The 14,302-nt window shown below is 44.4% G+C and overlaps 1 protein-coding gene across 1 annotated transcript in view; it reads left to right on the top strand.

Annotated features, from left to right (window-relative positions):
• The first annotated feature begins 13,724 nt into the window (after positions 1-13,724).
• MREG (melanoregulin) overlaps positions 13,725-14,302 on the top strand; it is a 69,974-nt gene continuing 69,396 nt past the window's right edge. Inside the window, exon 1 of the mRNA XM_015093523.3 lies at positions 13,725-14,055. Within this exon, the coding sequence (XP_014949009.2) occupies positions 13,961-14,055 (95 nt within the window). The 5' untranslated portion in view covers positions 13,725-13,960. The remainder of the gene's footprint in view (positions 14,056-14,302) is intronic.

Below are 14,302 nucleotides of genomic sequence, written 5' to 3'. Positions count from 1 at the left end.
TGGCATCAGTCCTTCCAATGAATATTCAGGACTGATGGGGAGATTTACCTAGTCCGTTTACAGTGGTAGAACTTGGGTGGAAATTTTGCAGAGTTCTGGTCTGTTTATATATTTCTGTGAGTGTTGTGGAGAAAAAGGTAATATAAATGAATGGGAAACTGAAGAATCATTGGCATAAATTTGATTGTCTATTAACACTCATATTGGTAGGATCTGCGTTTAAGTTGGGGCAAACTTTCAGGGGCCTTTCATAGCAAATATGAAAGGTGGTCATGGTTTCTCCATTACTGTGGTTTTTGATGCATGTCTTATGCAACTTTGAGTCACCTTGTGTATGAAAGTGAAGTCGCTCAGTCGTGTCTGACTCTTTGCGACCCCATGGACTGTAGCCTACCAGGCTCCTCAGTCCATGGGATTTTTCCAGGCAAGAATACTGGAGTGGGTTGCCATTTCCTTCTCCAGCACCTTGTGTATAGCAGATGTTTAATAAGTGTTTATTTTTTGGTGCAGCAGTCTGCCTCCCTTTATTCAGATAAAATAGCTGTATGTTTTGATGAATGTAACAACCAGCCTCCAGTTTATTACACCTACAAGACAGTGATTAATGCTGCTTCAGAATTATCAAATTTTCTGCTATTGAAAAGTGAAAGTGTTAGTTGCTCAGTCGTGTCCAATTCTTTGCGACCTTTGGACTGCAGCCCGCTAGGCTCCTCTGTCTATGGAATTCTCCAGGCAAGAATACTGGAGTGGGTAGCCAATCCCTTCTCCAGGGGATCTTCCTGACCCAGGGATCAAACCCCGATCTCTTGCATTACAGGTGGATTCTTTACCATCTGAGCCACAGCACTGATAAATGTTTATTAAGGTGCATTTAATTGGATTAAGAATAATTGTGGCATGAAGGAAGGGTCTGGGTTTATGTTTAATTTTAGTTGGGTGGAATATAGAGAGACTTTAGAGAATGTAGAATTCTTGGGATTGTAGGAGTAGGTGGTCTTCCAGAGGTGGGAAAAGGTCTGATTCTAGATTACATTTGAAGATGTGAGAATTGAAGCTTCTCTGGGTATCTGAAAAGTGTTTGTTGTAGCAGAATAGTTAGTATGACAGTAGAGTTAGATAAATGTATGGATGTATAGGTGTGGGAATAAATGTATAGATAATGTATAGATGTGGGAATATAGTTAGGGGGGGGTATTGTTAGAAGGAGCAGTATAATTAGCTACGGGAACATAGCTGGGAATGGCGAGGTAGCTAGCTGTGGGAGCATAGTTAGCAAAGGTCTGACAGGATAGTTAGCTATGAGCATAGTTAGGCATAGCAGTTAAACATGGGAAGTCAGGAGTGAGGTAAGAAAGGACACACTGCAAGAATCAAAATGATGGGTATGTTTGGACACAGATGAACCACTTGCTTCATTATTTTCCAGGTTTTGCTCTGTGTTGTGCTCTGAAGATGAGTACTATTTATTTTTCGTCTTTGATTTCATAAGAAGTTGAGCAGAATGCCATGTTTATAAAGTTGACACCAAATAAGTGTTTCTTGGGCTTCCCTGGTAGCCCAACTGGTAAAGAATCCGCTTGCAACGCAGGAGACCCCAGTTCAATTGGGGCTTCCCAGGTGGCACAGTGGTAAAGCATCCGCCTGCTGACACAGGAACTGCAGGAGACGTGGATTTGATCCCTGGGTGGGGAAGATCCCCTAAAGTAGGAAATGGCAACCCACTCCAGTATTCTTGCCTGGAAAATTCCATGGATAGAGGAGCCTGGCGGGCTACAATCCATGGGGTAAAAAGAGTCAGACACGACTGAGCACACGTGTGCCAGTTCAGTTCCTGGATCGGGAAGATCCCCTGGAGAAGGAATAGGCTACGCACTGGAGTATTCTTGAGCTTCCCTGAGGGCTCAGACAGTAAAGAATCTACCCGCAATGCAGGAGACCTGGGTTTGATCCCTGGTCCAGTATTCTTGCTTGGAGAATCCCTATTACAGAGGAGCCTGGCTGGCTACAGTGCATGGAGTGGCAAAGAGTTATACATGACTGAGTGGCTTAGCACAGCATAGCACAGGTGTTTCTTAAATCGGATAAATTTAGGTTGTCACAGCTGGCTGTGATAGGTTAGAAGCTGACTAAAGTAAGTATGCTTTATTAACAACAATGATTATGGCTAGCATTTACAGGGCGCTTCCTATTTTTCGTGAAATTGTGCTAAGTGCTTTCTGCGTATTATCTCATCTAATCCTGACCACAGCCACAGGGGTTGATGACATATGTTGTTCTCCCTTACTAACATCGATTGCTTTTTTGGTGGCTCCATTTGGTTTTCAATAGGAAACCCTCCCACTCAGTCCAACTGGCTTACTTTTTCTCTCTCCCCCATTCCTCTTCACTTGAACACTACAGGGTGTACTTGAGACTCAGTAGGTATGTTTCTCCCTCTGAAAGAGCACTGGTTCCATTTCATGCCAGTTAAAGTTGGACCCAGGCCTGTGAAGGAGCTCCTTATCTTCTGCTGAGATTATCAGCAGAAAAGATGGTGAAATCTAGTGTTACCTGGAGCCTGAGAGTGTCACTAACTCAGAGCCCAGAGAAGACTACGGAGTGTCCTAGTCGGTTTGTGTGTTCGTGTGTCAGTCACTCAGTCATGTCCAACTCTTTGTGACTCCATGCATTGTAGCCTGCAAGGCTCCTCTGTCCATGAGATTTCCCAGGCAAGAATACTGGAGTAAGTTGCCACTTCCTTCTCCAGGAGATCTTCCCAACCCAGGGATCAAACCCACCTCTCTTGTGTCTCCTGCATTGGCAGAAGGATTCTTTACCATTGTGCCACCTGGGAAGCTCCTTTTATTAGGGCACTAGTCATATTCATGAGTGCTCCATCCTCATGACCTAACAATCACCTCTCGAAGACCTCATATTCAAATTCCATCACATTGGGGCTTAGGGGTCAACATATGAATCAAGGAGAAACACAAACATTCTGTCTCTAAAAAGACCAACGCTTTTTTTCTTTTTAACCTTTTGAGTGCCTGGATCCATTTTGTTTAAAGCTAGCATGACTTCCTGATTTTCAGATACTTGGGACAGTTCATTTCAGTTCAGTTCAGTCACTCAGTCGTGTCCGACTCTTTGTGACCCGATGAATCGAAGCACGCCAGGCCTCCCTGTCCATCACCAACTCCCGGAGTTCACTCAGACTCACATCCATCGAGTCAGTGATGCCATCCAGCCATCTCATCCTCTGTCGTCCCCTTCTCCTCCTGCCCCCAATCCCTCCCAGCATCACAGTCTTTTTCCAATGAGTCAACTCTTCACATGAGGTGGCCAAAGTACTGGAGTTTCAGCTTCAGCATCATCCTTCCAAAGAAATCCCAGGGCTGATCTCCTTCAGAATGGACTGGTTGGACCTCCTTGCAGTCCAAGGGACTCTCAAGAGTCTTCTCCAACACTACAGTTCAAAAGCATCAATTCTTTGGTGCTCAGCCTTCTTCACAGTCCAACTTTCACATCCATCCATGACCACAGGAAAAACCATAGCCTTGACTAGACGGACCTTAGTCAGCAAAGTAATGTCTCTGCTTTTCAATATGCTATCTAGGTTAATCCTAACTTTTCTTCCAAGGAGTAAGCGTCTTTTAATTTCATGGCTGCAATCATCATCTCCAGTGATTTTGGAGCCCCCGAAAATAAAAGTCTGACACTGTTTCCACTGTTTCCCCATCTATTTCCCATGAAGTGATGGGACCGGATGCCATGATCTTCGTTTTCTGAATGTTGAGCTTTAAGCCAACTTTTTCACTCTCCACTTTCACTTTCATCAAGAGGCTTTTAGCTCCTCTTCCCTTTCTGCCTTAAGGGTGGTGTCATCTGCATAGCTGAGGTTATTGATATTTCTCCCGGCAATCTTGATTCTGGGAGCTTGTGTTTCTTCCAGTTCAGCGTTTCTCATGATGTACTCTGCATAGAAGTTAAATAAGCAGGGTGACAATATACAGCCTTGACATACTCCTTTTCCTATTTGGAACCAGTCTGTTCTTCCATGTCCAGTTCTCACTGTTGCTTCCTGACCTGCATACTGATTTCTCAAGAGGCAGGTCAGGTGGTCTGTATTCCCATCTCTTGAAGATTTTCCACAGTTTATTGTGATCCACACAGTCAAAGGCTTTGGCATAGTCATTAAGCAGAAATAGAGGTTTTTCTGGAACTCTCTTGCTTTTTCCATGATCCAGCGGATGTTCCAATTTGATCTCTGGTTCCTCTGCCTTTTCTAAAATCAGCTTGAACATCAGAGAGTTCACGGTTCACGTATTGCTGAAGCCTGGCTTGGAGGATTTTGAGCATTACTTTACTAGCGTGTGAGATGAGTGCAATTGTGCGGTAGTTTGAGCATTCTTTGGCATTGCCTTTCTTTGGGATTGGAATGAAAACTGACCTTTTCCAGTCCTGTGGCCACTGCTCAGTTTTCCAAATGTGCTGGATTATTGAGTGCAGCACTTTCACAGCGTCATCTTTCAGGATTTGAAACAGCTCAACTGGAATTCCATCACCTCCACTAGCTTTGTTCATAGTGATGCTTTCTAAGGCCCACTTGACTTCTCATTCCAGGATGTTTGGTTCTAGATGAGTGATCACACCATTGTGATTATCTGGGTCGTGAAGATCTTTTTTGTACAGTTCTTCCATGTATTCTTGCCACCTCTCCTTAATATCTTCTGCTTCTGTGAGGTCCATACCATTTCTGTCCTTTATCGAACCTATCTTTGCATGAAATGTTCCCTTGGTATCTCTAATTTTCCTGAAGAGATCTCTAGTCTCTCCCATTCTGTTGTTTTCCTCTATTTCTTTGCATTGATCGCTGAGGAAAGCTTTCTTATCTCTTCTTGCTATTCTTTGGAACTCTGCATTCAGATGCTTATATCTTTCCTTTTCTCCTTTGTTTTTCTCCTCTCTTCTTTTCACAGCTATTTATAAGGCCTCCCCAGACAGCCATTTTGCTTTTTTGCATTTCTTTTCCATGAGGATGGTCTTGATCCCTGTCTCCAGTACAATGTCACAAACCTCATTCCATAGTTCATCAGGCACTCTATCCATCAGATCTAGTCCCTTAAATCTATTTCTCACTTCTATTGTATAATCATAAAGGATTTGATTTAGGTCATACCTGAATGGTCTAGTGGTCTTCCCTACTTTCTTCAATTTAAGTCTGAATTTGGTAATAAGGAGTTCAGGATATGAGCCACAGTCAGCTGCCGGTCTTGTTTTTGTTGGCTGTATAGAGCTTCTCCATCTTTGGCTGCAAAGAATAGAATCAATCTGATTTCCGTGTTGACCATCTGGTGATGTCCATGTGTAGAGTCTTCTCTTGTGTTGTTGGAAAAGGGTGTTTGCTATGACCAATGCATTTTCTTGGCAAAACTCTATTAGTCTTTGCCTTGCTTCATTCCACATTCCAAGGCCAAATTTGCCTGTTACTCCAGGTGTTTCTTGATTTCCTACTTTTGCATTCCAGTCCCCTATAATGAAAAGGACATCTTTTTGGGGTGTTAGTTCTAAAAGGTCTTGTAGGTCTTCATAGAACCGTTCAACTTCAGCTTCTTCAGCATTACTGGTTGGGGAATAGACTTGGATTACTGTGATATTAAATGGTTTGCCTTGGAGACGAACAGAGATCATTCTGTCATTTTTGAGATTGCATCCAAGTACTGCACTTCGGACTCTTTTGTTGACCGTGATGGCTACTCCATTTCTTCTGAGGGATTCCTGCCTGCAGTAGTAGATATAATAGTCATCTGAGTTAAACTCACCCATTCCAGTCCATTTTAGTTCGCTGATTCCTAGAATGTCGACATTCACTCTTGCCATCTTTTGTTTGACCACTTCCAATTTGCCTTGATTCATGGACCTGACATTCCAGGTTCCTATGCAATATTGCTCTTTACAGCATCAGACCTTGCTTCTATCACCAGTCACATCCACAACTGGGTATTGTTTTTGCTTTGGCTCCATCCCTTCATTCTTTCTGGAGTTATTTTTCCACTGATCTCCAGTAGCATATTGGGCACCTACTGACCTGGGGAGTTCCTCTTTCAGTATCCTATCATTTTGCCTTTTCATACTGTTCATGGGGTTCTCAAGGTAAGAATACTGAAGTGGTTTGCCATTCCCTTCTCCAGTGGACCACATTCTGTCAGACCTCTCCACCATGACCCGCCTGTCTTGGGTTGCCCCACGGGCATGGCTTAGTTTCATTGAGTTAGATAAGGCTGTGGTCCGAGTGTGATTAGATTGACTAGTTTTCTGTGAGTATGGTTTCAGTGTGTCTGTCCTCTGAAGCCCTCTTGCAACACCTACCATCTTACTTGGGTTTCTCTTACCTTGGGCGTGGGGTATCTCTTCACGGCTGCTCCAGCAAAGTGCAGCTGCTGCTCCTTACCTTGGACAAAGGGTTATCTCCTCAACGCCACCCTTCCTGACCTTCAACGTGGGATAGCTCCTCTAGGCCCTCCTGCATCCGCGTAGTAAATTTCCTTTTATACTTAAACTAGTCCGAGTGATGTTTTTGTCATTCAAAATTAGTGAATTAAGACCCAAAGGATTATCACAGAGGTCACACAAATCTAGACAAAAAAAATATTACATAGAGTTGAGACACAGCAGGGTTTGATTCCCTTCACGTTGGGACTATAAGAATCCAGTTTTCTTGGAGAATCTTTCCATATGCTTTATATCTTTTTCTAGCTTACTGTGTTTTTATTCTCTCCAAGGGCCTCTTTTTAAAAGGTTTGACCTGTTCTTAAGTATGAAGTTATTTAAAAAAGACATTCAATTAAATTTTGAGGAGAGACAAGAAGTTTGTTGCTTGGAACTAAAGAAGGAACAAAGACTGATTATTAATGTTTTCTCAGAGTATATACATTTGGGAGGAGGGAAGGAAGTGAAACTGACCAGCAAACTATAGCAAATAAAAATAGTTTCAAAATTTAGAAAGTATTATGGGGAACCACAGTGATGTAACTGACAAATTCTCAGATAGTGGATAATGAATGTTTCTCTTCAGAGAGAAGCCAAGCAGAGAAACAGAAATAAAAGTCTCACCTGACTAAATCAAAGTGGACTATTGTGCTTGGCTTGAAAGAGAACTCTTTAATTCTCTCTCTCCTGTCACAATTACCCTTTTTTTGCCTTGTAAAACTGTTTATTTCTGAAAGCAACAAAATCTGATTCTTAGTTACTTAAGCAAAAAAAGAACTATTGATCCACAAGTTATGGAGTAACCCACAGAATGATAGGAAAACTAAATAGCTAGAATGGCTAGATTTTGGAAAATATAGAACCAAAAATACTACAGGTATAAATATGTCCATTGCTGTTGGACCTCCTCTTCAAGATGATGTCCCCCAAATAATTCATATCTCTACTCAATTATTTTCCACCTTTGGGCCCTTGCCCTTAAGTTGCAAATTTCAGGAAGAGGGTCTGATTGGTCTATCTTGGTCACATGCTTATCCCTCACTGGGGATCAGGGGCTGAGAGGTGGGGAAAGTGCCTTCACTGTCTGCCTGGCTCATGTAATTGAAAGGGGTGGGGAGGTGTTCCTCAAAGGAAAACAAAGAGCTGGTAACAGAAGGAGGGATGAGGCACACCGCAGAGGCAGAAACAACAGCCCCAAGGGGAACCCTTGGCTGGCTTTACCTTGGTGACATCCAGTCCACTCTCTGATGGGATCTTTGCAGAGTCCCATAGGTGGCATGTGGGCTGTCCATCTTGGGCCCCTTGGGGAGCATGATAATGCTGGCCTTGGTTTGGAGTGCTCATTTGTTTCAGAAGATGTCTTTTTTCTCTAAGGAAGACAATGCTTTTGACGTCTTTACTGGATTCGGGAAGCTCGTTAATAGACTCTTCACAAACTGGCATAATGCAAACTCTCGGTTCATCAGCTCTTTTTCTGTCTTCATACACACATTTATTCAACACACTTATTGAGTGTCTACCAGATACCTACGTTGTTCTAAAAGTTGTGATACAGCATATGTTTCTATTTATTTTCTTGGGATAGGTCTGTACTATTTTAGATTCTCCAATATTGCAAAGAACAAGCAATATCCCCACCTTCATGAATGGGACCTACATTCTACTTCACCATTGTATCCTAGTACTGGACTCTAAATATTTGTTGAATGAATAACTGAATGATACCAACTTGAGCTATGTTGCTGCAAGCATAGCTTTTTTGTGGAACGCTAAAATTACTTTGCCAACAAAGGTCCGTCTAGTCAAGGCTATGGTTTTTCCAGTGGTCATGGATGGATGTGAGAGTTGGACTGTGAAGAAAGCTGAGCACCGAAGAATTGATGCTTTTGAACTGTAGTGTTGGAGAAGACTCTTGAGAGTCCCTTGGACTGCAAGGAGATCCAACCAGTCCATTCTAAAGGAGATCAGCCCTGGGATTTCTTTGGAAGGAATGATGCTGAAGCTGAAACTCCAGTACTTTGGCCACCTCATGCGAAGAGTTGACCCATTGGAAAAGACTCTGATGCTGGGAGGGATTGGTGGCAGGAGGAGAAGGGGACGACAGAGGATGAGATGCCTGGATGGCATCACTAACTTGATGGATGTGAGTCTGAGTGAACTCCGGGAGTTGGTGATGGACAGGGAGGCCTGGTGTGCTGCGATTCATGGGGTTGCAAAGAGTCGGACACGACTGAGCAACTGAACTGAGCTGAACTGAATCGTATGGCATTGGAATGCAAGAATTCTCAGTAAGTTCTTAAAGAAATAGGATTTCAGACTATCCTGTTGTTTAGTTGCTCAGTTGTGTCCAGTTCTTGTTTTCAGAGCAAACTCTAGTTTTCTCTGCCATGGAGAAATCTGAAACTATAGGATGGCAGTTCTGTCTTGTAACAAGCAGCTGATGGGTCTCTGAGTCACCAGTTGTTCCAGGGGACTGCCCACTCCTGCAACATCAGGTGCTCAAGGGCTCTTGGTAAATGTCAGATGTTGCTGCCAGTGGTGGGTGGTGTTGGCGTCAGCTCAGGCAGGAAGAACAATGTAACATCATTCTAAAAAAAGGAAAGCTTGCTGCTCTCCTGCTAATGAAATCTGAAATAGGAAGTGGGGATGTCAAACTGTGGTCTTAGCTATCTACAAGCTGAAGCTGCAGTGTTTGGTAACACTGTCATTTCTCAAGTTACCAAAAAAAAAAAAAAAAAACACCCCACCAGGGAAATCATGAAGGTATTTAACTTCTGGGAAGATTAATACTTGAGAACACCAATATAATAATCTTTAGAAAACTAATAAATAGAATATTCACATCTGTTAACCCTGTTGGAGATAATGGCAACCCACTCCAGTATTCTTGCCTGGGAAATTCTATGGACAGAGGAACCTGGCAGGCTACAGTCCATGGGGTCGCAGAGCTGGACATGACTGAACGACTGAGCATGGATGCACGTTGGTTGAGAAGAATGAGGTAGTGTTGTGTGTACTAAAAGGCTCTGTCTCCAAGACATTAAGTGGAAAAAGCTTGCAGGTAGATGAATGCATGCCTTGTATATTAAAACCAAACTCACTACCAAAAATGATGAGGTAGGGACTCCCCTGTGGTCCAGTGGTTAAGACTCTGCACTTCCACTGCAGGGGGAGAGAGTTTGGTCCCTGGTTGGGGAACTAAGATCCCTCATGTCTCATGGTGCAGCCAAAAAAGACAACACACACAATGATGGTATATATACATTACAGGGAAGATACGTGTGTGTATGTGTCCAAAAAAAGGTCTGTAGCATACTGATAATAATGGTTACCCTGAGGAGGCTGGAAAGGAGACAGGAGTGTGGATAGTGATCACAGGGAACTTTGTAACATTTCAATCTTCTAGAGGAATATTTCATTTAAAAGTTTTAACAGTTAACATTAATTAAAAATATTAATAGTTGTTAGAGCAAGCAAATACTAGATGTAATCCTTAGTAAGGAAGAGCATTAACCTTCTGATCAAGTTGGTTAAAATGGACATAGTTCTATGGCTTTCCAGAAATATCCAGTCTGAAACGGGCCACATGAAAGATGCCCACACACTGCAGAGGTACCAATGTGAAAAGAAATCCTGTCATATGCCAGCGAAGTAGTACTGGAACTGACATTTGCTCAGCAGGCCTTACTATTTGGATTTAGTCCACTGTGTTGAATTCTACTACTTCCTATAGTACTTTATGGCTTTCCAATGGTCTCATTTGAGTCTTACGACTCAGCATCTCCATTTCACAAATTAGAAAACTGAGGCTCAGAACAATTAGGTGGGACTTCCCTGGTGATCCCGTGGTTGAGAACCTGCCTGCTAATGCTGGGGATGTGAGTTTGATTCCTAGCTTGAGAAGATCCCACATGCTGCAGGGCAACTAAGCCCATGGGCTACAGCTATTCAGCCTGCCCTCTAGAGCCTGTGCTCCACAACAAGAGAAGCTGCCAAAATGAAAAGACCCCTCACCTCATCTAGAGAGTAGCCCCCACTTTCCGCAACTAGAGAAAACCTGAGTGCAATAATGAAGATCCAGCGTGGCCAAAAAGAAAAAATAAATAAATAAAACTTCCTAAAAAAGATAAATTAAGTGACTTATCTAAAATCAAGGTTAGTAAAGGGCAGAGAACCTGTATTTTCCAGGAACTGAACACCTTCTCTGATTTCTCCATTCTTAACAAATCCAACTTCAGTAGTTAATAAAAGTTGTCGGATGCTAGCTTTCATCTTGCTAGCAGCCCCCTTGGTCCACTTTCTACCTGAACATAGGTGAGTGAACTCAATCCAACATCCAATTTCAGAACAAAGTTCATCCACCAAAGGGACTGCCCAGCTGCTAGCAAGTCTGCTGTCAAGAACAACAGTCTCTCCATCCTGGCAATTTTATCAATTTTATCTTCTCAATTTTTGAGAAGATTTTTTCTCAATGAAAAAAGATTTTTTCTCAATTTTTTGAGCTGTAAGTGATCAAGGACACGGCGCTGGGTTCAATACCACAGCCCTGCGCTGCCTGGTGACAACTGGTATTCTGTCATATCCTCTTAGCTTTCTTGATGGGTCCCTATCCTGTTTCCCCAGCTAAGTCAGAGCTCTAAGGAACCTTCTCTTATCCTTCCTTAACTCTCAGTAGTCAGCCTCTCAATGAATATGCACTTGATAAGTTCCCTCGGCCTCATAATATAGCCAGAACAGGATAAACTTAGGTGTAGTAACACACTTTTAAATGAACACACTGCCCATGAGAATCAACACTTCTGGAAATAAACTCTTGCTCTTCTTCCTCAGCGCTTCAAACCTGCCCACACGACATCCATCTTTATCACAATCAATAACACAATTCTACTCTCACAAATTGTAAGCTCCCAACATTGGACTCACTCCTGACTTTCATTTCTACTTTACTTCCAATCCATTATAAATCTCATTGGCTCTGCCTTCAAATTCCATTTAGAGTCCAGTTATTTCTTCCCGCCTCTAGTTGCTTCCTCCCTGATCTAAATGACTGTCATCTATCACGTGGGTCATTAGAATGGCCTCCACTCGCCTCTTCTAAAACAGTCCGTGTTATCCAGTTTTTTCTCAAGACAGCAGTCAATGGATCCTAATGCCATCCTTGCTGACCACATCTATCCCTCCACTGAAAGGCCTCCAAAGGTTTGCTCACTCATGTGAGACAAATCAGAGTTCTTACCATGTCCTAAGAGGCCACTTGGTTCTATCATCTCCTATTACTCTTCCTCCTGGCCCAATCCTCTCTCTGGCCCCTGGAATCCCTGCTCTTTCTTGGGCATCCTACTGTTTACTCTCCCTCCTCTGGGGTTTTGCATGCAGCCTTCACTCTCCCAGTGATACTCTTCCCCATGAAACCAGGGCTAGCTTGCTCATCATCTTTAAATCTTTCCCTAAACGTCACCATGTAGGGAGGCTTTCCCTGACCACCCCATTTAAAACTGCAGCCACCACTCCTCTCCCCAGTACACTATACTACACACACACACACACACACACACACACACACACACACCTTCCTGGCACTGCTTATCCCCTTTCCTGTCTTATTTTTCTCCATAGTACAAATCACCTTCTAACACACTCAATAATGTATTTTATTTGTCTAACTCCCCAAGTAGAATGTTTGCTCCAAAAAAGTAAAGATTTTTATTTCTTTCATTCATTGCAGTGTCCCCAGAGCCTAGAACATGCCTGGTACCTACAGATATTTGATAAACATTTGTTGAATAAACATGATTGATAAAGAGGAAAATTCCACAGTATTGGTGGTTGTCTAGGGAAATATACTTTCAGATGTGGCCAGTCAGAGTGTGAATTGGAATTACCTCTTTAGAGGGCAGTTTGGCAAGATCCAGGCTTCCCTGGTGGCTCAGATGGTAAAGCGTCTGTCTGCAACGCAGGAGACCCGGGTTTTTGATCCCTGGGGTGGGAAGGTGCCTTGGAAAAGGAAATGGCAGCCCACTCCAGTACTCTTGCCTAGAAAATCCCATGGACAGAGGAGCCTAGTAGGCTACAGTCCATGGGATTGCAAAGAGTCAGACATGACTGAGCGACTTCACTTCACTTTTGGGCAAGATCCATGAAAAATTAAAAAGGCATCTTACCTGTGACCTAGAAATTCAACTGCCAAATATGTATTCAAGAGATATACATGTCCAAACACATAGTTCAAGGATATTTACTGCAGCATTATTTTAATAACAAAAGGCTGTAATGAACTTGCTATTCATCCATTGGCATCTGGTTAAAGAAACAGAAGGGCATCAACTACATAAATGCAAACTGTTAAAGATCATAGAGAAGTTCTTCATGTGCTGGTGGGACAGTCTCCGTTGTAAACTGAGTGAAAAAAGCCAGGGACAGAAATGTGTGGAGTATGGCACTGAGTATAAAGGGAAAAGGCTATGGGTGCCTATACTTACACGTCTGCATAAGCATTAAGTGTGTGTGTGTGTGTGTGTGTGTGTGTGTGTGTGTGTGTGTGTGTGTTTAAAATCTGGAAAATAGTAAAAACTTCAGTCGCAGCCGACTCTTTGGGACCCCATGGACTGTAGCCCCCCAGGCCCCCTGTCCATGGGATTTCCCGGCAAGAATCCTGGATGGGTTGCCATTTCTTCCTCCAGGGGATCTTCCTAACTCAGGAATCCAACCTGCCTCTCCAGCCTCTCCTGCACTGGCAGGCGGATTCTTTACCACTGAGCCACTGGGGAAGCCAAAAAGCTAATGACAGAGGTTGGCTTTTTTTTTGAGAAAATTATTCAAGGGCTGGGAGACTTGAAAACAATTTTTTAAAATTCGTTGTGAACGGAGTACTTAAAAAGCTCACTTCTATAATGCATGAATCCATTTTTGCTAACTTTTACCCTGTGTGGCGCTGACACGCTAAAAATATGCCCTAATCTCTGCTTTGAAGGCAAGGGGTGGGGGTGGGAAGGAGGACCTTTTATTTCCTCGGGGAGTGAAGCCAATAAAACGTATGAATAGATCCAGCCCAACCTCGTGCTCTGTGTCTCGGGGGCGGGCTCCTCCTTCCCCCAGCCCCATCCCCAGCTGCGCCCTCGGATTCTGCCATCTGGCGGCTGGAGTCCCGGCTTCCTCCTTAGAGGGCAGCAGCGGAGCGTCTCGGGGACGCATGCGCCCCAATTTGCGCCCGGGGAATTAAAGAGCGAGAAGAAAAGCCCCACCGAAACCCGCGCCCCAAACAAAACCCAAGTGGAAGAAAGCGCGCGGCTCCGCAGCTCCGGGGCAGTGCAGGCGCCTCCCGCCTCGCCCGCGTCGCCGGCCGCGGCGGGATGCGCACGGACCGGCCCGCGACGCCCCGGCCGCCACTGTCCCCGCACCTGGACGCCGGTCGGGTGGCCGCGCCCCAGCCGCGCTCGCTCGCCGCCGCGGCTCCCCCCGAGTCGCCCGGCCCCGGCGGGGCACCTCGCTCTCCATGGGGCTGAGAGACTGGCTGAGGACCGCGTGCTGCTGCTGCCCCTGCAAGTGCCTGGAGGAGCCCGCCGTGCCGGAGAAGGAGCCTCTGGTCAGGTGGGTGCGCGAGCCCCGGCCGTAATCTGGGGCTCCCTGGCCGCCGCCGGGCACCACGGACTCGGGGTACCTGTGTGCTCCTCTGAGCTGGGAAAGTGCGCTTGTTTTAAGCTCACACGGAGGCACAGACTAAGCCCCTTGGTTCCTTGAAGAAGATCCTGCTCCTTGGGGGTTGTTCTTTGGGTAAAGTTTTTGCCAGAATGCACAAATTCTTGGAGGCGCCTGAGACCCAAGAAGATGCGTGTGG

This window comes from Ovis aries, chromosome 2 (genome assembly GCF_016772045.2).
Source record: "Ovis aries strain OAR_USU_Benz2616 breed Rambouillet chromosome 2, ARS-UI_Ramb_v3.0, whole genome shotgun sequence".
Classification (NCBI taxonomy): Eukaryota; Metazoa; Chordata; class Mammalia; order Artiodactyla; family Bovidae; genus Ovis; species Ovis aries.
Note: the sequence above shows the minus strand (reverse complement) of the source record. Positions and strands in the feature narration are given on the sequence as shown.